We start from the raw sequence: 20,938 nt of genomic DNA on the forward strand, positions 1-20,938 counted from the left end.
ACTAGGGAGGGGCCTTTAGTTTATGAACTCTTGACCTTTAGTTTATTAACTCGTGACCTTTAGTTTATGAACTAGTGACCTTTAGTTTATTAACTAGTGACCTTTAGTTTATTAACAAGTAACCTTTAGTTTATGAACTCATGACCTTTAATTTGTGAACTTGTAAGCCTGCCATATATAGAAAATTGAATATTTGTTCATGTAGATATTTTTCATGTGGGCTACACACTAAAATTAAAATGCTTGAGTTTATCCTTCACTGCGTAATTGCCTGTTATGCTTTTGTTATCATCAACATAAGAGCCTGTAGTAACAGTAGTGGTATCACATGTATGTTACCGCTATGCCTATGCTCGCATACCCAAATTCAAATACCTTATTGTGTACCCTAGTAGTCAGGTGTGCTGTGAGAGATTGTCATGAGTGCCGATAAAGCACAGAGAATAAGTATGTGCACAATAGTTCAGAAATAAATAAAGGCAGTCAATTGATGCAGGTGGTAGCATGCCAGATGGCGATGCCGAATATCACGGGTTCGAATCCTGTATGAAGCAGTCTTTTTTCAACTCCAAATGTTGCTATGGAGGAACACAGCTCTTATTATAGTAAAGGCTATTAACTTGGCCATAGTCATTCATAAACATAATTTCTCTCAAATCTGGAAATAAGTATCCAAGTATGATAAAGCAGAGGGGTTTGGCCAGATAATTTGTAAGGTAGCGTATGTCATGGTTATTTAATTCAAATCTTTCTCTCGCTGTAAAATTTTTTAGTGCGTTTGTTATAAGTACATCATTGTGACAAATAGTATTAATTTGTTGAAAATAGGTTTGTGTTACGCGTGCTAGTCTCTCATGGAATAGCTTAGCCCACATAAAGTTGTAATTCTTTCGTGAGGAAAGCATTTAGTTCTTGAATTTGAAGTATCTTAGTCATGCAATGTTTGCAATCCATTAATTGGCTTCATAAGTATGCAATCAGAATATCTTTTAGTCTTGCCTAGTGTCTAAAGGAAGATAATTCCGCGTGTAACCCTTGTCCATCTCGTTACGCCATATAAGATGTCGCTGTCGGTTCTTTTCTCCTGTCACACAAACTGTTTATTCCCCGTAGGTTGTCTCGCCTTGGCAGAGCTCGGTAGGCGTGGTCTGTTACTGCCGCAGAGATTACCTGAGGTCATCCCCGTCATCAGCAGATCGCTCACCTATGATGAAAAGAAAGGTTTCAACTCTGTAGGAGCGCATGTTAGGGATGCCGCTTGCTACGTATGTTGGTCATTTGCTCGTGCTTATGAACCAGCCGATATCAGAGAGTACGCCTTGCAAATAGCTAGGTAGGTTTGACCTTGTACTACTTGAGGTTGAAATATTTGGTGAGGCTTTTGGTGCATATTGTGTGTGCCTTCTTAAGTAATCTTCTTTTCCTCACTGTTTCATAATAACATTGATCAACTATTGTATGGCATGCATAGACATTTTATTATTGGTGTTAGTAGTACAGTAAGTTACTATAGAGTTATCACTCTATGTTATACCTCATGGTGTTAGTAGTACAGTAAGTTACTATAGGGTTATCACTCTATGATATACCTCATGGTGTTAATAGTACAGTAAGTTACTATAGGGTTATCACTCTATGATATACCTCATGGTGTTAATAGTACAGTAAGTTACTATAGGGTTATCACTCTATGATATACCTCATGGTGTTAATAGTACAGTAAGTTACTATAGGGTTATCACTCTATGATATACCTCATGGTGTTAGTAGTACAGTAAGTTACTATAGGGTTATCACTCTATGTTATACCTCATGGCGTTAGTAGTACAGTAAGTTACTATAGAGTTATCACTCTATGTTGTACCTCGTGGTGTTAGTAGTACAGTAAGTTACTATAGGGTTATCACTCTATGTTATACCTCATGGCGTTAGTAGTACAGTAAGCTACTATAGAGTTATCACTTTATGTTATACCTCATGGTGTTAGTAGTACAGTAAGTTACTATAGAGTTATCACTATGTTGTACCTCACGGTGTTAGTAGTACGGTAAGTTGTTTTAGAATCATCAGCTAGTGTCTTTGAGGGGCTGTTGGATAACAATTTTTCTCAAACTGCTCTCAACCTCAATTGAAATGTTTTGTGCTAATCTCTATAAAACCCTCACCGGTATAATACTCATATTTAGCCCGATGAGTTTCTCCATATTGGCAGCCGCTGCTAAAGAAATCCATGCAGTCTTTGCTGGACATTCTTATATAAAATTACCTATATATATATATATATATGTTTCTGACAGTTCTCTGCTCACTGTTGCCGTATTTGATCGAGAAGTCAATGTGAGGCGTGCCGCATCAGCAGCATTCCAGGAAAATGTTGGGAGACAAGGCACCTTTCCTCATGGTATTGACATTGTAACTACATGTGACTACTTTGCAGTTGGCATTAGAAGCAACGCCTTCCTTGAGCTCAGGTGAGCATCGGCAGTTGATCATGTTGATAGATTATCTACTAGTATTTCGTACTAGCTGCTCAACGTCTTCATATTATGTCTGCTCATATGTGTTGTCTCGGCAGATGATTAAGCTGCCGTATGAATAAGGTCCTGCTGTAGTTAAGGGCTATCTTTTAACTAAAATTTCCCTGCTGTAGTTTAGGAGTTTTACTGTAATTGTGTGTTATTGTCATAACTAAAACGCATTATTGTAACTTGGAGATATGTTTGCAATTTACAAGTTTTTTTCTTAACTATAGTTTTTTGAAGTGACTGAGGGAATTCAAAATGGCTGCCAGATATCCCTGTGGCTGTCGGGCTTGTTGCGTTTGGCTGCGTTGATGTAAACAAAATATTACTACCACAGGGCAGTGGCAGTAATATTGTTGTTGTGTATGGATATTCTTTTTTCAGTAACTAAGAGTGCCTCTTTGATCAAAGTTCTTGTGATAACCAGATCATGTTGTAATGACAGAGTATTGATTAGTCATCACCTTGATTCCATATCATGTTTCCTACTGGCTTTGTTCTTTTTCCATTCAAATGTGTTTGTAACAAACAAAGTAACTTGTTGTATGCTATTAAATTATTACATACATATTCATGTATCTATTTTCCTAGCGCGTTTGTTGGGGGATTCCCTGAGTACACAAGGCCTTTAGTTGATCACCTTATTGACCACAAGATCAAGCATTGGGCCAGGTATGTTTTTCTATAATTCTTTTTCCTAAGCTGATTCTACAGCCTTGTTGCTCTTACGTTATCTGTAGACAGAAACATGTTCACGCTACAAAACTTGGAGCTACATAACTCAGGTATACCATATATATATATATTAGATGAATGTCCAGTGTTGCACAGGTAATAAAAAACAGCTTATAAACAGCGGCAGGTAGTGTAGTTGCCATTGGTTAAGTTGACTGATTAGCCAATGAAAAAAATTATAACTTAAGCTTGCTTATATTGCTAAATTTACTATAATAAAAGCTGTGAAACCGTGAAGCCAGCTCGTGTGACGTTATGCATCACACCATGTCGTTATGCGTATTTCAACCAATGTAATAAGTATGTGTACAATATTCCATTGTATCGCAAGTAGGCTTAGTGGCTGAACTCGCTTGTCTCCAGAACTGGAGGTGCTGAGTTCAAATCCAGTGAAACGGGTTGTTTATTTCTTAAACTATTGCTGTAACTGGACACAGGATTTAACAAAAAGGCAAAAAGTAAGTAGTAATTTCCTAGTAATTCGTATATTGATGCTGCGGTATATTTTATTCATTTAGGGACATACGGGTTTTGGCTTCTCGAGCTCTGCATAATCTGACGCCACTCAATACAGAGTATTTGAAGTCTTCGGGTAAGTTCAAATTTTAAATTCTTGTTTATCCTGATTGGGTTTTGATAGTCTCCAAGACTCAGAGACTGCCTTGGAGCAACCTCTGAGGGAAACAAAGTCAATAACATTTTAATTGAAACACAAGATGACAGCATCAAAAATTTGTGAAAGGCTACAGACAGTTTATAGAAAACAAGCTGAGACTGTAGTAGAGCTTATGGTTAGCTCGTAAGGTTAAAGGAAGGTCAGGAGACAATATGGCCAAAGCTCAATTACCTCAAAACCTGACAGAAAGTTTTGCAACTTCAATAAAATAGCTTGGATGTTGGCTTAGCATTTGCAAAAGCTCGGAAAGTTTGGAGAAAATGAGAATTCGCAGAAAAGTCATTCTTAAATAGTTCATAGATGATCAGGTAGAGACCCACTTTCATGCCTATATAGATATGCTGTAAACTTGAAACTAGCCAGTTTTAGCGCAGACATATCACAGGGTATGAGAATTAGGTTTATGACTATGATGTTGAAATTAAATGTGAAAGCTTAGAGTAAAAGTCACCAACCTTGCCTCGCCCAAAGAAAATGTGAATGAGCAAACCAAAAGATTTGGCGATCTTGACTACTTTGTTTAAGATCTTGCTGCAGCTGGCCAACGGTATGAGCCAGTGCGATTGCATACAAGTGTTACGAAAACTGGGAGAGGGCAAGAGGCGAATATTTCTAGTTTCACCGACGGCATCGTTTGTAGTTTAATTCCGACTGCCATTTCTCAACAGTGTTTCATCACTCACTTTATTCTTTTTAATCTAGTCTTATGTGACTACTTTCTTAACTGCAAGCCATGCTTAGGCTCGCATTTTGAGAGCATTTTTTCTATTCTGTGTCAGATCTAAAAAGATAAGACAACTTCTACATGGAATTCTCCAGACTAATGTTGAAGCTTCCAATCGCTACATGAACTCATAAGGGATGCAATTTACAAATTGCAAATAGAAGTCAATAAATTATGTTTGAAGTTCAGAGACAACTTGAAACATTACGATTGCACCACTTATTTGGTTGTAATTACAGCATAGCTTGAATAACTTAGCATGATTCTTTGCACGTTCGTTCGTTAACAATGGTGTGGTTGTTTTGCAGTTCTTCCTAAGCTGGTGTCAATGGCCACAGGTTTTGATTTAAATGCCAGGCATGGAGCCATACATTCCTTAGGAAAGGTTTGTCTCAGCCTCACAAACGCTGGGGTGCAGGTAGACCAGGAGATACTGGACAAGATAGCAGAGATAGAGCCTGTAGTACGTTCTTATTCAGTCATTGTTTTTTATGGCCAGATTATTGGGTACTGCAACTGCAATGTTTGCCTGTTTTCTTTTCTGTTAGCTGAGATCTGGGGAGCTACTTCTAGGGCTTGGTGGGGAGTACATGAGACAGGCCCTTTGTTCCATGATAGCCGACCTCTCTAAAGCTAACCTGTTCAAGCAACCTAAGGTCCTAGGTAAGGCTATCTCTCTCTCCCTCTTTCTCTCCCTCTCTCTCCCTCTCTCTCCCTCTCTCTCTCTCTCTCTGTTGCCAGTGTTGGTCCATATAGAATATCATGCCATTAGTCGCAGTGTTGGTCCATATAGAATATCATGCCATTAGTCGCAGTGTTGGTCCATATAGAATATCATGCCATTAGTCGCAGTGTTGGTCCATATAGAATATCATGCCATTAGTCGCAGTGTTGGCCCATATAGAATATCATGCCATTAGTTGCAGTGTTGGCCCATATAGAATATCATGCCATTAGTCGCAGTGTTGGTCCATATAGAATATCATGCCATTAGTCAGTGTTGGCCCATATAGAATATCATGCCATTAGTCGCAGTGTTGGCCCATATAGAATATCATGCCATTAGTCGCAGTGTTGGTCCATATAGAATACCATGCCATTAGTCGCAGTGTTGGTCCATATAGAATATATCTGTGTAGAGTACACTTGTGGGAATCATGTTTGATGTTTTTTTTACAGACCACTGGCAGGCACTGCTGAATGAATGTCTTTACCACAGGCATGTTGGCGTGCAGGAGGCAGCTATAGCCTCATTTTCAAACTTCTTTCAACTTAAAGTCATTGATGGAGTCGTTTCAGATACAATCAAAGGTATTCAAAACTTCCACAAGAATATTCATTTGTTTGATGATGCATTTCAAAATAAATATATCGGCTGACTCGGCTGAGGTTGCTGCAGTTATGTAACAATTTTTCTCAATGAAGTTTGCTGAGCTTTCTATAACTCTGTTTAGGGAGGCCGGTGTGAGTGCGTTGCTTAGCAACTTAGTTGAATATTTTTAATACTTACCGCACTAACAGCCATTTTCATCCGTCTGAAGCTAAGGTTGGAGGTCAAGGAAATAAAGATTGAATCGTATGGCATTCGCACTTGCATTTCAGCATGGTAGATAAAACTCAAACAATTGTACTAATTGACCGCCTACCAGATGTCTGGAGTAATTGTATGTATAGCTATTACACCTGATGATCTTTCATGAACACTAGACTGTCAGGGTACTAGCACTCAATTCTATATCCAGCACTTCTCATACATTACTGAACAACTGGCTACTTGTCTATATAGCAATGATAGGGTAATGCGAACTGAGTAAACAAATTATCAGCCTTCTTAGTTTACTCACAAGTGAAGCATGCATTCTAACCTAGTAATCACTGGAAGTGAGGTCTCAAACGCCTTTTAGAGTCCTTGATAACTAGTTCATTTTTTCTCAAAAGTAACTCCCCTTATTTGGTACAACGATCTTTAATCAAACATACGGTATAACATTATAATATTAACAATATTGCTGTGTTATGTAAGCTGCTCAAGGGAGCTTGAATTAAGTATTGAAGATTTGGAGCACTAATCTCTACACGACAACAGCAGTGTCTGTCTGTCCGAAGCCATGGTCGGAGGTTCAGAAAAAAGTTTGCACCAAAAGAATACGAACCCACATCATTTGGCATCGTCACCCTGAAAGGCTAGCGACAGCGCCTTTCAGTATTTTAGAGTTATTAACACATAGTTATTCTCTGTGCTATATTTGCACACCTGATGATCTCTCACCACACACTAAACTGCCATGGTGCTAGTGTTTATAAAGGCTAATCACACACTAAACTGCCATGGTGCTAGTGTTTATAAAGGCTAACCACACACTAAACTGCCATGGTGCTAGTGTTTATAAAGGCTAATCACACACTAAACTGCCATGGTGCTAGTGTTTATAAAGGCTAATCACACACTAAACTGCCATGGTGCTAGTGTTTATAAAGGCTAACCACACACTAAACTGCCATGGTGCTAGTGTTTATAAAGGCTAATCACACACTAAACTGCCATGGTGCTAGTGTTTATAAAGGCTAATACCCCTGCTCACAACACCTCTTATTATGTTTTAAAAAGTCGCATGTGGTTCGTTTCCAACTTCTGCTCGTTATCTACATGTGGCTCACTGATGAAACAGGCTTTTCTTTTTTATTTTCATGACTGCATGTAGCTTCAAATGACGTGTTTAGCTCATTTGCCAGATGATACAGCGCGACATTCATTTTAAGAGCTCTCTGACTTCTTTCCTTTTCTCTTTCCCTCACACTCTTTATTTCTTCTTGAGCTTTATTGAAAGCCTCCAGATTTTTGTTACTTAAAGGTGTGAGACGGAAAAAATAGTCTTTTTTGCTATGCATATTAATCTACAGTTGAGTGAGACAACTCATCGGCTTGCTGGTGCCATCACGCACGAGAATCAAATGAACATGTTTTTGTCAATTGCTGATACATACGCTTTTTCATGTATTGCACAATTCTCTTAAATATTGTTACTTGGTGTTAACATAGTAACTGTTTTATGTTATAATAGTATCTGTCACACAGCTCATATGTATCTGTGTATATATATATATATGTTTGTCAGATGAGGTAATCAATGACTACCTCCTCAGTGTGGCAACTGCGGATACAGAAAGGACTCGTATCGCATGCTGTCTCGCTCTTGGAGCTCTTCCCAAGGAGTTTCTTAGAGGAAAACTGAAACAAGTGTTGCCAGCATTAATAAAATGTACAAAGTGCTCCGCTGCTGATGGAGAGTGGGCAGAGGCACGGAGGGATGCCTTGAAGTCGATGGAAAGGTCTGTTACCCATTCATGTTCTACAAAATGCTTGACGGCAAGGCTCTGTATTGCAGAGACACACTTTTGTATTTTTTCTTATCATTTGTATGTTTATCACACAGAATATGCGTAGCGGTAGGAGTACAGGAAGATGGTGACCCTAATGAATGTGTGTGCAGAGGCAACATAGAGGAGATCTACGAGTCATATTTACTTGCTCTGCAGGACTATACGATAGACAACAGAGGGGATGCCGGCGCTTGGTATGTCTTTTTAATTCATTGTAATTGTTTTATCATTATGGAGACGCCAATATACCTTTGGTGTGATGTATCATTATATAGTTCTGGTGTGATGTAGCATTGTATAGCCCTGGTGTGATGTAGTATTGTATAGCTTTGGTGTGATGTAGCCTTGTAAAGCGCTGGTATGATGTAACATGGTATAGAATATAGCTGATACACTGCGCTGTAGATGTCGGTAGCTGTATGATTTAACCGAAGTATGAAAAAAACATTTTGTAGGTTCGAGCGATAATAATATTTTTATATTCCGTTTTATGCCAGAACTACAATCAGATTAGGGGTAGTGGTCTACTATCAACTATGCATTGTACATCTCATTACCCAATAACTCACATAAACATATGGTAAAAATTGACCCATTTTCATCCTTCCAGCAGACATGTCTAACTGATCAATTTGCATTTTTATTTTTCTTAGTTTTTAGGTAGAATTGAGCCAAAAAAATTAAAAATGAGCAGTAATAAAACTTGGTCATTTTTAATATAAGGCAGCAGTAGCACAATATGACTCCATAAAAGACAGCAGCAGCACAATATGACTTCATAATAGACAGCAACAACACAATATGGCTCCATAATAGACAGCAACAACACAATATGACTCCATAATAGACAGCAACAACACAATATGACTTCATAATAGACAGCAGCAACACAATATGACTCCATAATAGACAGCCGCAGCACAATATGACTCCATAATAGACAGCAGTAACGCAATATGACTCCATAATAGACAGCAGCAGCACAATATGACTCCATAATAGACAGCAGCAACACAATATGACTCCATAATAGACATCAGCAGCACAATATGACTCCGTAATAGACAGCAGCAACACAATATGACTCCATAATAAACAGTAGCAACACAATATGACTTCATAATAAACAGCAGTAACACAATATGACTCCATAATAGACAGCAGCAACACAATTTGACTCAATATTAGACAGCAGCAGCACAATATGACTCCATATTAGACAGCAGCAACACAATATGACTCCATAATAGACAGCAGCAACACAATATGACTCTATAATGGACAGCAGCAACACAATATGATCATTATGTGAAGTAGCAGAGCTCCCACAATCCTACAGCGTCCTACAAGCAACATACTGTAGTTATATTGTTATTAGGACGCTGATTTCTTGATCATTAATAATAATTATAGTACTTGGTCATTTTTAAGCAAAATAGGACTAGAGATTGGGATTTAAAATGACGCTACCTCACTGTCAAATAGCTACTTGTTCTCAGGTTTTACAGCTGTTTCTCCATGACTCATGAAACAAAGCGTAAACCATTTCTCGTTCGTTCCGCTTACATGTGGAGCTTACAATTATACCAGATCTCAGTGGATTGGTTTCAGATATCAAGAGTGTCAGGTGTGTGTTTGTGGTTAATGACACTCGAGGTGACCTATAGGACATTACTGTATATTACACTGTATTGCAGGGTGAGAGAGGCCGCAATATTTGCCATACAAACTCTGACAGTTCAGCTTGTTGGCAAGGCACCACAACTCTTAAACAAAGACACGTATGTAACAAATACATCCAGTTACACTCTGTGGTGTTCTATGTGGTGAGGTTGGGTGGACTCATTATGGTTAGTCTTTTAGTCTGCAGCTTTTGTAACTTGAGATACGAGGCAGCATTAATCGCTTAACAAGAAAATGAGATCTGGCATACGTTGGATATAGATTGTATAGTCATTGAGAGACTTTATCAACTGAGTCTAGCTATAATGTAGTCTTGGGAAGTTATACATATATGGATACTGTTCCAACTGTTCCATCTGTTCCAACTGTTCCATCTGTTCCAACTGTTCCAACTGTTCCAACGCACTTCCAAATCCGTTGCAGAATTAAATTAAAGACAAGTTCAGCCTTTGTCAGTTTATATTCTTTGCTTTAGCCAGCGACTTCTACGTCTATGCATTATAGCAATGGTTATTTGAGATTTGTGACTAAACTGTTCATTAGTTGAACATGGCTACAGTGGCGAGGCATTAGTATTGTTAGGTTAAGGTCAGTGGTTCAGGTGGAATTACAGTGGCGAGACATTTATATTGTTAGGTTAAGGTTGGATGAGTCAGGTGAAATGCTCAACAGATCAAATATAACACGGAAGATTGTATTGAACCAACAGCTTGGTGTTTACAACTAGGGGAGAGACCTCAGGGCAACATTGACTTCAGGTTATTTTCACATGAAGTCAATGTGACGACGTTCATGAATCTACTTGGATTGTTTGTACGCTAGGCTCACAGTTGTTGTTTTTTGGTCTTTTTATCAAATATATCAATGTCAACCTTTACTCGCTAAGCTATGTAGAAGAGTCCAACAAAATCTTCAGCCACAACAACGTTAGGTGAAATTGCTGCCAATTGCATTCATGAAGCGTTACAGAATGTTTTTGTTTATCATCATTGGCATATTTTGGCAAATATTCAACTCAATATTATTTATCGGTTTTCAGTTTTTGTCATTTTCGTTTTATTCTGATCAGCAAATAATTATGTGGTTCGCCTTAGAAAAGAATTGAAAGTGGATTCAGTTATTATGGAATAAGAAATGAATTGAAGTCAGTTTTGTGGAATATGAATTGACAGTGAAGTCAGTTGTTATGGAATATGAATTGAAAGTGAAGTCAGTTGTTATGGAATATGAATTGACAGTGAAGTCAGTTGTTATAGAATATGAATTGAAAGTGAAGTCAGTTGTTATGGAATATGAAGTGAAAGTGTTACGGATAATGAATTGAATGTGAAGTCAGTTGTCGTGGAATATGAATTGAAAGTGAAATCAATTCTTATGGAATATGAATTGAAAGTGAAGTCAGTTCTTATGGAATATGAATTGAAAGTGAAGTCAGTTGGTATGGAATATGAATTAAAAGGGAAGTCAGTTGGTATGGATCATGAATTGAAAGTGAAGTCGATTGTTATGGAATATGAATTGAAAGTTAAGTCGGTTGTTATGGATAATGAATTAAAAAGGAAGTCAGTTGGTATAGATTGAAAGTGAAGTTAGTTGTTGTGGAATAAGATTTGAAAGTGAAGTTAGTTGTTGTGGAACATGAATTGAGAGGGTAACCGAAATGAAGGAACGCAATTAAAGAAGGCAGGTGGTGGCCGGTGTCAACCATAAATGCTTATCTGGTCTCTTCGTCATTGCTATTAATGAGGGCTGCTAGTATAACATTATTTGTCATAATGGTTTGAGTTTTTGGAGATTTTGTATAAATTTATTCCATGTACCATTTGAGAATCAACCTGCGACTTTGTATCAGGAAACTTGGCTATAATTTTTAAGGGTGCTAAATGCTCTATGCGTTGAATATCCAGCTTTACATCAGGACACTTGACTGTAACTTCGTTTGCCCTGAATTTCTCTTTCAGGGCTTGGTGTCAAGGTCAATAAGCATTTTAAGACTATAGTCAGATTACTCAATTAAACTGATAAATTCAAATGTAATTTAAGCTATGTGCACAGTGAAAACAAGAATCCACTGTTTGAGTTCTTATCTTCTGTTTCTTTTAACTGTGAATTAATGTGTTTATACTTTGCACATTAAATATTATGCCAAGAAAGGTATTAATAGTGTATTGTTTTATGAGGCTGTTCATATACTAACCGAGATTACTTATGTGTAGATATGTAGTATTCAAGTTGTATAACAATCTAGTTTTTGTAGTGTTGAGAGAGTCTTCCAGTCAATTGTTCAACAGGCTTGTGAGAAGATAGACAGAACGCGCGAAGTGGCAGGTACAGCATTTGCTGCCCTCCTTTACAATCAGTAAGTTCCTGACCTGCTTTTGTTTTACTGTCTGCCTTAAAAGTGTTGTTGGTTCATGATTACATATCATTAAATCTGTCTTGCTTTCTTGCTTTTTTGTACAAAATTCAAATTATTTTACTCATGATAATAGTACATATCATCAAAGTTCAACTCACAGTCTTAGATAGCTGTTTGCAATCATTTGTTTTTTGTTTGTAACAGACCAGAGTTACCCTACGTGCCTTGCAGACAGTCACTGGAGGAAATATTCCCTCAGTAAGTCCACTTCATTATTATAGATGTATGACCCTTTTTTAGTATTTTGCTTTTTTTCGCAATTGAAAGATTTTTAACTAAATGAAGTCTCATTTTCACTATTTGCACCGGGTGTGCTTTAGAGTTAACTCGATGCCTTTTCGTACATTGTGTATAACTGTAATTTACCTTTTTATCAGCTGACCTGAAATAACGGCACGGCCATTGTAATTGATTGCATAAATATTCTTTATCCTTTTTTCTTAGAGATGAAGTTAAACTGATGAACTTTGCAGCACCAGGCTCCACCTTTCCTCGCTTCGCACGCCTCCTCGACCTGGATGACTACAGGTTCAATGTTCTACTCGGTTTCACCGTGTCTGTCGGAGGTCTCACAGAGTCCCTTGTATGTTCACCAACTCTTTCAGACGTCACACCATAGTATTTTTGCAGTAATTTTGACTACAAGCATGATGTTAACTCTGTTAACTTTTGATTGAAACATGATGACATTGAAACATGATGACATGAAAAAATGATAACATTTCTTAAAATAGCTGATGGTTGAGTTGATCTTCAACACTAACTCTGGTTCGCAGTGCTTATGTCTATTTGCTCGCTAAGACCATTGATATCTTTACAATTAGTAAACTCTTTTGTAAATATTATTATTATTATATATTATTGAAACCAACTAACCAATTTTTAACTGAATCTCTTTGGTCCTAAAATTGTTAAGATTTGCTGTATTGGATGTTTCAGTTTTTATGCACTTCCAGCTAAGAAAAGACATCGCTATCCGCTGTTAGTAAATTATCACTTAAAAAATTCAAGATTTTGTCCAACTAATGCTTTGTCTGGCATCCAATATTATAACTTATCAGTATTGTTACGCGTATAATACTGTACGTACTTTAGCAGTTATAAATTCAAACTCAAAAATTACCTTCAAATCATCTCTCTGCACTTGAAGAATCCACCAACATACTGGTCCTTGTTTTGTATAGTAAACAAGATAAGGCACTGGCTTAATTTTAATACCAAGCATGTGACTCGCCCTAACCTCTTGTAGGTCAAGCACTCCAACTCTGCTCTCCTCAACCATGTCCAGTCAGGAGACACTGATCAGAGGCTATCCAACATGTCATCCGCAATTGTAGATATATTCAAAAAACATTCTAAAGTCGACAGGTTGGTTGGTTTTTAGTCGAGTCTTTTTAACCTTCTAAATAAATATATGATAGCCACAATTATTGGTTGCCATGCCATTGCGGTTTAAACTTCTGTATGCATGTTGGGAGTTGTATTCTCCCGATTAAAAGAGTTTTAATGTGCCCTATCTTGCTGCAGCAGTATAGGCTACAGTCTCTCCTTATAGTAGTCAGAATTCTGTGTGCAATCTGCATGATTGGCTTATCGAAGGCTCGTGCACTGCATGTTATTATAGCTTTACTCATTAACGTGGCTAAATGTGATATCTCTTTACAGTGTTTGTTCATATTTTTATTGTCAGCACCTTACAGCCTACGTTACTGCATCATCTTAGAAAGGTCTGAATATGTTTTGTAGTTGTTTTGTTAAGTATTTACTTCTATTAATAGAGTTACCATTCCTCTCATGAAAATGACATCACAATTGTTGGCTAGTGGAGTCTATGAAGACGTAGCTTCAAATCCAGAGTGAGTTTTAAATCATATTTCCTCTTAGTCCTGACTTTTTTCTGATTGATTTCTCACAGTTTTATGTTCAATATTAAGTTCAATATTGCTTTGAATTTTAGTTAATGAACTTATACAGTTAACTTACTAACACATTGATTTCTTCGTTTTCCTCACTTTGCGAGTGCCCAGGTCTAAGTATTTTGTAGTTGGTACCTTTCTTACATTTATAGAGCTCAGATTTTAAGAGCTCAAGTTGTATCATTTGCGTGTAAAGATGACGTGGAGTTAAAGATACAACCAGAGGAGAAGGTTTGCAAAAATAAGTTTCCAATCGGTTTTGATCTTACAAATTTTCACAATTTTGGTCTCTTGGTAAAAGCAAATTGTATTACATCTACACCCGCCTGCCTTCACATGGTTTGTCAACAATACTGGTGGAGTTGTTTGCCTGAAATGTTGGTCAGAATTACGGTAGAGATTCATATCTTGTCAGCCTTTCACACTACTTTATACAAGACCTAATGTTTATTTTGTATGTTACATCTTTGATGCTATTCCGTGCATTAGCTAACTCGCTATATGACTGTTTCAGTCTCCAGTTCCCTCTTGAGCTGTTAGCGCAGATCAAGGAAGAGATAGCCAAATGTGGGGACCCTCAAAAACTGATGACTGCTAGTGAACTGTAAGTCACCGCCTTTCTCCTCAGTTATGTCAGATATATTGTAAAGGTAATCTTATACATGGTGAGTAGTAGTGTAGATAATCATATTGTAATTGATGTTATTTAATAATATCGTCATGGTACATTTTCACAAATTACACCAACTTATTAAATTACTAAAGAGGTTCTTCTATTGACTGCTTTTTACAACTGAGCGTGGGTCTGTGTCAAGTTTGTACTCGCGAAACTGTTAAAATGGTGAGTGACATATGAATCGTGTCAGGGCGACTTCTCAGTAAAAGTATTGCGACACATTTCATGTCTTCATAGCAATGTCTAGAGACCATATTTCATATCCTCATAGCAGTGTCTAGTGACCATATTTCATATCCTCTTAGCAGTGTCTAGATACCATATTTCATATCCTCTTAGCAGTGTCTAGATACCATATTTCATATCCTCATAGCAATGTCTAGAGACTATATTTCATGTCTTCTTAGCAGTGTCTAGAGACCATATTTCATATCCTCTTAGCAGTGTCTAGAAACCATATTTCATACCCTCTTAGCAGTGTCTAGAGACCATATTTCATATCCTCTTAGCAGTGTCTAGAGACTATATTTCATATCCTCTTAGCAGTGTCTAGAGACCATATTTCATATCCTCTTAGCAGAGTCTAGATACCATATTTCATATCCTCTTAGCAGTGACTAGAGACCATATTTCATATCCTCTTAGCAGTGTCTAGAGACCATATTTCATATCCTCTTAGCAGTGTCTAGAAACCATATTTCATGTCTTCTTAGCAGTGTCTAGAGACCATATTTCATATCCTCTTAGCAGTGTCTAGAGACCATATTTCATATCCTCTTAGCAGTGTCTAGATACCATATTTCATATCCTCTTAGCAGTGTCTAGAGACCATATTTCATATCCTCTTAGCAGTGTCTAGAGACCATATTTCATATCCTCTTAGCAGTGTCTAGAGACCATATTTCATATCCTCTTAGCAGTGTCTAGATACCATATTTCATATCCTCTTAACAGTGTCTAGAGACCATATTTCATATCCTCTTAGCAGAGTCTAGATACCATATTTGTTTCATACAAAGCTGCATTTTATGCACACTGTTTTATGAAATCGCATCACCAGTCACAATCCTGCATTAATAAAAACCTGTCTATTAAATGTTTCCTAGCAAGTTTAGGCAACTGTTTCATGAGTCACAAATATAACACAAATGTACCATTTATCGAAAAATTGTCCAATCAAGATGTTGATATAAACGTTAATTTCAAACACAAATTTGATAGCTAGCTTCCCTTCATCTTAATCATCAACAAAAAAGTAGACCACTCACATGTCATAGTTACTGAAAGCTTTCTAAACCAATATCCTAATGTAAATTTAATTCAATTTGAACATTCAGTCAACAGGCCGTGAATTTCTCTAATGAGTGCAATTGTTTAGTTTTCAACCAGTAACTTTTATTTTAAAGCACATCAATTACATAAGTACTTTTATGATATATTTCAGTACATCAGAGTCTTGGCTTTTAAATGAGCCTATATTCAATACACAAAGAATAATAGAACTATGAAAAACAAGGTGTCAAAAGTATGTCCTGCAATAAAAAAACACTTGGTTGTGGTTCCCACAATGTGATGTCATAATTATCATTTAGCCTTAGTTCCGTCGATCCCTTTTGCTGCCATTAAGGCTGCACTTTTCTGTGACAATCGGTGCTCTTAAACACAAAGAGAGCTAATAATAAACTAGCATTCTAGATAATCAACAATGCCCGGGGATCGTGCTAACCCCCGACCAATACAAACACATGTTTTGGGTTAATAAATTTCGGGTGATTGTTAGAGTTTACTTTCTTCATTTTTTTCTTCATTTTAAACATTTATAGTAATTATTATCACATCGTTTTATATGATGGCATTGTTGGCCCCATACAGAAATGATTAATATCTTGATTAATAACTAATTAGTAATTAAACATCAAAAAGAAAAAAATATAAAAATTACTATATTAATATTATCATATATTCGAATAAATTACAGTATATTAAAAATAGAAAACAGGTGTATTGGACAGTTAAATTAATCACTTTGTGCATGCTACTAGCTTATAGACAGATTAAGTTATTTACAGTAGGCTTCTCTATTTTGAACAATCCCGGAGTGCAGTGAGTCAACCCCAACGATTGATTCAATTCAATTGACTTCTATAACAAAATTATACAAAAACAGAAATGACCACTAACAACATACCTGGTTGTTAACACCCATGGGGTAAAGGTAATGAAATCACATCGATTAAATTGTGACCTGCAGTCGCGTGGCCCTAGGACTATATGTAAATTGCACTCTTGCGAGATCACGCAATGTTTGAAATTAATTAGCCTCAGTTGTGCCCCTCAACATCACAATAAAAAGAGAAGGCTACTGCATAATATCATCGGAAAATATAGTACGGTGCTTGGAATCTGAGCTATTTATCATAAAAATAATCTGTACATGGAAAGCTAATGACACTGATTCCTTTGTCATCTTCATTGGTTTTCTGTATTTGTCCTACCATCGCGTACCACTTTATCATTATTATCATTATCGTAGTTGATAAATATAAGCGGTAAGCGATAAAATAAGCGGGAAGAGCACACAACGCCGAGTATGACAATTGTGACGTCACAATTTCCGAGTCTGTACCATTGAAGATTTCTGCGGTAGAGCTCTGAGGAAATCCTACAAACACCAACTAATGTCTGTCTCACCATGTCAAACAATGGCTCATTTGAAAGCCAAGATATTGAAGAACCTGAATAAGCTGAAACAGTACTTATGTAATTTATGTGCTTTAAGCTTTTATATATTTTAAATCATTGCAGATTTTTTAATTTTCAAGGTGGATATAATCCCTAGCGTAAGATCTAACTGATATATCTATAATCAAACTAAAACAAAGGTACAGCTTTCTAATGCGAGTTTGTTCTGTTTGCGTTACAGGTTGTGCGGACTCCTCATGTTCTATGGTGCCATTAGAAACAAGTGTCTATTCCAGTTGTCGATACTTCTCTGTCACCGCTTCCCTATTGTGAGTGCTAAAATTAAGGCATCTAGCTAGCGCTTTCTGTTTGAAATTAATAAGTCAACAAGTCATAGGGCATGAGGTTTTGCTTTTGCTAGTCATTAAGTGGCAGAGTAGCAAGTTATTTACTTTTGATCATTGAAAACCAACGGCGCAGAATTAGTTGCTTTCCATAAGCAAGAAGTAACAGGGCAAGGATTGTCTGCAGTTCCTAGTCCAAAAGTATTCGGGCACGGAGTTATGTGCTCATGATTTTCAAAAACTATGAGCACATGGTATAGTTATTCATTTTTAATAATCGTGAGGTAAAGGGCAAGGAAGAATAGTTTAAGCTGGTAAAAAGATATTCGTTTGTGATAATTGAAAGTTTATGGAACTTGGAAGTGTTAGAAGTTTTTTAAATTATGGTAACTTTTGCGCAAAAAAGTTCAATTTTTAAGCCATAAAAGAGCGCAATTATTATTACCTATGCATGTAAATTTAATAGGCGTATTTCTCAATTTGTCATATGATGGAATCAATTACTTGTTTGTCATACTGTTAACTGCAGCTACATCTAGCTATATTCATATTTCAAACTTTTATTGTCAAGATTCCGTACTAATTGACATAACTAAGCAAAAAATATTTAATGATAACGTTATTCTAGTACCAGTTTAGAAGGCTTTCATTTCTTCTCTTTTTCATTGCGCTAGATGTGCTTTCTATAGGCTTGTTATAGCTGAAACCAGTCATTCACATAGACCGGCTACTACAAGGACGGCTAGAGGCGCCTCCTATTTTTGTTAGTATTGTTTTCTCAGCAGTCCTCCTAGTACCATCATGCTGGGCATTCAGATCAGTGATCTTATGAGGCATGATGCTGTGGCTTCAAGCAGATCACAAGCGTTGCCTATAGTAACAAAACCTTATATATTGCATGTATAGAGTTTGTTTAGATTTCTGACAGCATCCCTATATGACTAAGTCACTAGTACCAATTGATGTTGCTCATTGTTGCGTGTCTTGTAGGCCATTTCATAGTTACAACTATTATTGGTGTTAGCTGGCACTTTTCATCTACTGAATGTGTTACAGGTCCGCAAAGTTACAGCCAATAGTTTGTACGAATCGCTGATTACCAATGATGACATCGTCGAAGATAACTCGGAGGAGATCATGTCTCTGCTATCTGACAACCATTGGTAGGTGATACCAACTAAACAGTTGCTTATTTCTTGACTTTGTTGACCAAATGAGATGGTAATAAATGCAGTTGCTGAAAATCGATGCAATAAGCAAGGCCAGGCTTGATATTCAGTCGAGTGGATAATGATTATAACAGCGTCTTAAGTCAGTGTTCTGATCATCCTGGAGTGAGCCTGTGAATGCGTGTCAAAATAGTTCTTTCTAAAATTTTATTCATTTTAGCTATTAGTCCGTTATTAGGTTTCAATTTGAATTAGCATGTTTACACAAGCATTGGATCATAGAGCAGTTCTTTTCTTCTTGACTCTTCTATGAGTTTTACAAAAATAACTGTTGTCTATATTGTTTAACATATTATCCAGATGGAATGTTGATGAAATTGAATAGCGAGTTCACATAATTTGTTTACACCCCATGAAGGAGGTAACCATTAGTTAATGCTTATTTTTGGTGGATCAGAGATACTTCTAAACTGGTATGTTTTAAAACTGTCTTATTGATTCTCATCAGGTCTTCTGAGCTTATCTCTGTTTGAAGCATGGGCCCTTTGGCTAACCAGCTGTAATCTAGAATGAGATTTGTGTTTTAAGCATGGGCCCTTTGGCTAACCAGCTGTAATGTAAAATGAATTGGATTTTGCAATCTGTTAAAGATGACCTTGTTCAGAATTTTTAGCAAACTCTATCAGAAAGTATCAATATTTTTCTATCATCAGCGATTGTTTTTGGTGTTTGAGGTGATCTGACTGCCTGAATGTTTCGAGATTAAAATCCATAAAACTTAATCGTGATTGAAACGCTCAGATCAATCAAAAGTACTGTTATGATGTCTATAATTGCAAAGCAACCGACAGAATTGAAATGCATAACTCTGCAATTTGAATGCAGTAGTCAATATCAACTATAGCAATGATAGCAACGACATCATTTCACACATCTTAATCTTCTGGGCGTTTTAATCTCGATCAAGTCTTATCGCTTTTAATCTTAAAACATCTTGGCAGGCAGATCAGCTCAAACACCAAAACAATTGCAAATGATAGAAAAATACCGATACTTTTTGATAGAACCTACTAACATTTTGTGTAAGCAATCTTTAAGATCCCACGGCCAGCGAAGATTCCAGCGCACATCTAATTAACCTGGTTGTCCTGATTGCAGGGACAAGCCAGTCGCAGACTTGCGGCCAATCAGAAATCAGCTATGCCAGCTTTTTGGCATCAGTGCTCCTGCTATGAAGGTTTGTGTAATTATATCAAACTACACCTGTTATACAAAGCAGATAGACACGCTCTGTGGCTAGCTGATTATTGCCTATAATTATTGCTGCTACACTTTCTCCATATTTACTGTGGTATGTATAAGTATGGTTTATGTTTTGTAGAAGACTGACCGCTAACAACCAGCCTTCTTCCCAAGCGCGGCTCAGCAACACATACTGACACCTTTCTCCTTTATTTTAAATTTCCGTCATAAGTTTATTTATTTCTTGCTTAAACTTTAAAAGCAGTTGTCTCCTCATATTATCTGCAGTTTTGATATGTATGATGGAGGCTGACCCTCGAGACACAGGAGTTCCAATTTGCTTCGAAAGCGCTTCAACAGTGCATTCATTCAACTGCTTGTAGAATTTAGAAAGTTCTGATTCAGTCCTTTTCAATCGTCTAGTAGCTAGCAGCTTTATTATTAGACCTCTGACTAGTACTGACCAGTACTGACTAGTTCTGACTAGTACTGACCAGTACTGACTAGTTCTGACTAGTACTGACCAGTACTAGTCAGTACTGATTAGTACTAGTCAGTACTGATTAGTACTAGTCAGTACTGACCAGTTCTGATTCAGTTCAAACAGTCAGTACTGATTAGTACTGGTCAGTACTAATCAGTACTGACCAGTACTGATTAGTACTGATCAGTACTGACTAGTAACACAGCTGTAGAGATAGCTCTCAAATATTTCTTCAAAATTTATATCATTTTCAGTAGTTTAAAAGAATGATTAGCTCAGTGGTAA

General features: G+C 37.0%; 1 protein-coding gene across 1 annotated transcript in view; it reads left to right on the top strand.

Moving 5' to 3' along the window:
• Positions 1–20,664, top strand: part of LOC137395189 (tubulin-specific chaperone D-like) — a 47,159-nt gene extending 26,495 nt beyond the window's left edge. Inside the window, exons 11-30 of the mRNA XM_068082021.1 lie at positions 1,114–1,333; positions 2,298–2,471; positions 3,114–3,194; positions 3,776–3,849; positions 4,966–5,120; positions 5,206–5,320; positions 5,837–5,968; positions 7,774–7,987; positions 8,092–8,232; positions 9,736–9,819; positions 11,979–12,080; positions 12,285–12,338; positions 12,585–12,723; positions 13,390–13,508; positions 13,919–13,996; positions 14,571–14,660; positions 17,656–17,743; positions 18,815–18,921; positions 20,086–20,164; positions 20,309–20,664. Of these exons, the coding sequence (XP_067938122.1) occupies positions 1,114–1,333; positions 2,298–2,471; positions 3,114–3,194; positions 3,776–3,849; positions 4,966–5,120; positions 5,206–5,320; positions 5,837–5,968; positions 7,774–7,987; positions 8,092–8,232; positions 9,736–9,819; positions 11,979–12,080; positions 12,285–12,338; positions 12,585–12,723; positions 13,390–13,508; positions 13,919–13,996; positions 14,571–14,660; positions 17,656–17,743; positions 18,815–18,921; positions 20,086–20,164; positions 20,309–20,323 (2,261 nt within the window). The 3' untranslated portion in view covers positions 20,324–20,664. The remainder of the gene's footprint in view (positions 1–1,113; positions 1,334–2,297; positions 2,472–3,113; positions 3,195–3,775; positions 3,850–4,965; positions 5,121–5,205; positions 5,321–5,836; positions 5,969–7,773; positions 7,988–8,091; positions 8,233–9,735; positions 9,820–11,978; positions 12,081–12,284; positions 12,339–12,584; positions 12,724–13,389; positions 13,509–13,918; positions 13,997–14,570; positions 14,661–17,655; positions 17,744–18,814; positions 18,922–20,085; positions 20,165–20,308) is intronic.
• The last annotated feature ends 274 nt before the right edge of the window (positions 20,665–20,938 follow it).

This window comes from Watersipora subatra, chromosome 4 (assembly GCF_963576615.1).
Source record: "Watersipora subatra chromosome 4, tzWatSuba1.1, whole genome shotgun sequence".
Lineage (NCBI taxonomy): Eukaryota > Metazoa > Bryozoa > Gymnolaemata > Cheilostomatida > Watersiporidae > Watersipora > Watersipora subatra.